We start from the raw sequence: 3,179 nt of genomic DNA, 5'->3' as shown, positions 1-3,179 counted from the left end.
ACAGACAGACAGACAGACAGACAGACACACACACACACACACACACACAAACACACCGACAACCACAACACGCACACACACGCACACACACACGCACACACACACACACACAGACAAACACGCACACACACACACACACACACACACACACACACACACACACACACACACACGCACGCACACAGACACACACACACACGCACGCACACACACACCGACAACGACACACACACACACACACACACACAAACACACCGACAACCACAACACGCACACACACGCACACACACACACACAGACAAACACGCACACACACACACACACACACACACACACACACACACACACACACACACACACACACAACACACACAGACTTTGCGATGCTGGACGCTGGTGGTGCAGACGAATCAGCTCCCATGTGATCAGGACATGATGACATCATCAGGAGCGGTTTACCTTTGTAGGTGGCTCTTCCCAGCTTGGTGACCTGCAGCCTTTGACCCTGTGGGTCGGAGGTCACAGTGATGAGCTCCTTCTCCTTCAGGAGGTCGACACACTGCGTCACCACGTCCCACAGGCTCCTCCCCACACACAGCTGTGTCTGCTGCACGAACAGCAGCGTCCCCTTCAGGAAGTCCCTCAGCTGCTCGGACGAGGTGGTGATCTGCAGGAACACAGAGCCGGTTCAGCAGCGTCCACACAGGTAGGCTCACCTGGCCTATGACAGAGGGACTTACATTCAGTCCAATCAGAGACAGGATGAGACTCAGGACGCCTTTCCCCTCGTCATGCAGCAGGTTACTGTAGCAGTTCTCCATCGGCGCACTCACAAGAGTCTGAGCCTGAAACACAACAGGTCAGTGAGAGCTGCAACAAATCAATCAGCAATCAATTATTCTGATAAACAACCAGGTCAGTTACTTTTTCTTTTTTTAGTTTTTCTTTATTTCCTGGTTCCAGCCTCTTCAATATGAGGATTTAATGTGTTTAACATGTTCCTCAGACAGAACCAGACATTTGAAGACGTCACCTGTGTGGGAAAGGTATTTAAATGTATGTATAATGTATTTTAAACTATTTCTTGGGATATTATAGAGCTGAAAAACAGAAAACACCAGGCGTCAAATCCTTTATAGAGTTGTGATGTTTGAGGATTAACATCAACATTCAGTGACGTTCTCTGGAGCTGAAACAATCAGCTGATCTTTACAGCAAGAATACCAACAACTCTCAGAGGTGAATATTTCTTTCTTTCCTTGAATCTCTGTTTGTTTTGTTGCTCGGAGAAATCGAGACACTTACAGACTTACAGAGATAATTTAACCAGACTCAGACCGGACCATCAGTTCTAACTATCTGGTCTGGTATTTCCTGGGAACAGTGAGAAACATGAGAAGCAGGGACCAGATCAGTTCCTGCAGCCTCATCGTGTGTCTGAGTGCAGTCACCATGTTCCTGTCCTTGTCCTGCAGGATGAGGACGCTCTCTCCCACAGTGTCGATCCCTGCTCGCCCGGCCCGCCCCACCATCTGTTTGTACTGACTCCTCTTCAGGAAGTCTGTGGCCACGTACGGAGACCGCAGGATGACTCTGGAGAGAGGACATCAGGCCCAGAGACGGGTTACACTCGTCCTCTCATGAGGTGAATTTATTTTTTTTGTATATTTTTTGTGAACATTTTATTTTTTTAAGAAATATTTTTTGTGAGTAATATTTAATTATTTTAATATATTTTTTGTGAGTAACATTTAATTTTTTAAATATATTTTTTGAGTAACATTTAATATTTTTGTGAGTAATAATTTATTTCTTTATATATTTTTTGTGAGTAATATTTTATTTTTTTGAGAAATATTTTTGTGAGTTAAATTTGGTTTTTTTTGTAATATTTTTTTTAATAATTTTTTTTTATGTTATTTGTGAGTAATATTTTATTCTTTTGTATATTTTTTGTGAGTAATATTTTATTCTTTTGTATATTTTTTGTGAGTAATATTTTATTCTTTTGTATATTTTTTGTGAGTAACATTTAATTTTTTTAATATATTTTTGTGAGTAACATTTGTTTTTTTTGAGTTATGTTTTTGAGAGTAATATTTTTGAGAGTAATTTTTTGTTTTTAGTGAGTTATATTTTATTCTTTTGTATATTTTTTGAGTAACATTTAATTTTTTTGAGAAATATTTTTGTGATTAAAATTTGTTTTTTTTGAGTAATGTTTTATTCTTTTGTATATTTTTTGTGAGTAATATTTTATTTTTTTGTATATTTTTTGTGAGTAATATTTTATTCTTTTGTATATTTTTTGTGAGTAATATTTTATTTTTTTATATATTTTTTGTGAGTAATATTTTATTCTTTTGTATATTTTTGTGAGTAACATTTTATTTTTTTAAGAAATATTTTTTTGAGTAATATTTTTTTTAGTTCTGTTTTTGTGAGTAAAATTTTTGAGAGTAATTTTCTTTGTAATGTTTTTTGTGAGTAATATTTTATTCTTTTGTATATTTTTGTGAGTAACATTTTATTTTTTTGAGAAATATTTTTGTGATTAAAATTTGTTTTTTTTGAGTAATGTTTTATTCTTTTGTATATTTTTTGTGAGTAATATTTTATTTTTTTGTATATTTTTTGTGAGTAATATTTTTTTTAGTTATGTTTTTGTGAGTAATATTTTATTTTTTTATATATTTTTTGTGAGTAATATTTTATTCTTTTGTATATTTTTGTGAGTAACATTTTATTTTTTTAAGAAATATTTTATTGAGTAATGTTTTTTTTTATTTTTGCTGAGATAATTCCATTTAATTTTTTACAGTGTACTAAATTCTCCTTTTACATTGTTAAAATGTAGAATCTGACACCTGGATTATTCATATAAACAAACAGTGGATGAGTTTATTGCAAAAAGTAACATTTCCTTGCCAGATATGGCGGCCATCTTGAATTTCGAGTGATTAACGTGTTTTTTGTGGCACGTTTAGTATTTGTATCCACGTTTGAAAGATTTCCCTGTTTAGACCGAGTTAGCTGCTTCCTGTCTCACCTGCGGGCAGGTAAGTTGATCCCTGCGGCGAGGGTGGATGTACAGGTGAGGAGACAGAGGACTCCGTTGGAGTAGGCCTCCTCCACCAGCTTCCTCTCCTCCGTGGTCAGTCCGCTGTGGTGATAGGCCA

General features: G+C 36.1%; 1 protein-coding gene across 1 annotated transcript in view; it reads right to left on the bottom strand.

Annotated features, from left to right (window-relative positions):
• Positions 1-3,173, bottom strand: part of LOC111652371 (helicase POLQ-like) — a 5,751-nt gene extending 2,578 nt beyond the window's left edge. The window contains exons 1-4 of the mRNA XM_023402619.2: positions 3,050-3,173; positions 1,452-1,593; positions 741-845; positions 460-667 (exon numbers count right to left, since the gene is read on the bottom strand). Of these exons, the coding sequence (XP_023258387.2) occupies positions 460-667; positions 741-845; positions 1,452-1,532 (394 nt within the window). The 5' untranslated portion in view covers positions 1,533-1,593; positions 3,050-3,173. The remainder of the gene's footprint in view (positions 1-459; positions 668-740; positions 846-1,451; positions 1,594-3,049) is intronic.
• Positions 3,174-3,179: the final 6 nt, after the last annotated feature.

This window comes from Seriola lalandi, unplaced genomic scaffold (genome assembly GCF_002814215.2).
Source record: "Seriola lalandi dorsalis isolate HSWRI2012SDOR001 ecotype SW California unplaced genomic scaffold, Sedor1 jcf7180002053966, whole genome shotgun sequence".
NCBI lineage: Eukaryota > Metazoa > Chordata > Actinopteri > Carangiformes > Carangidae > Seriola > Seriola lalandi.
This window is presented reverse-complemented; position numbering and strand designations above follow the sequence as displayed.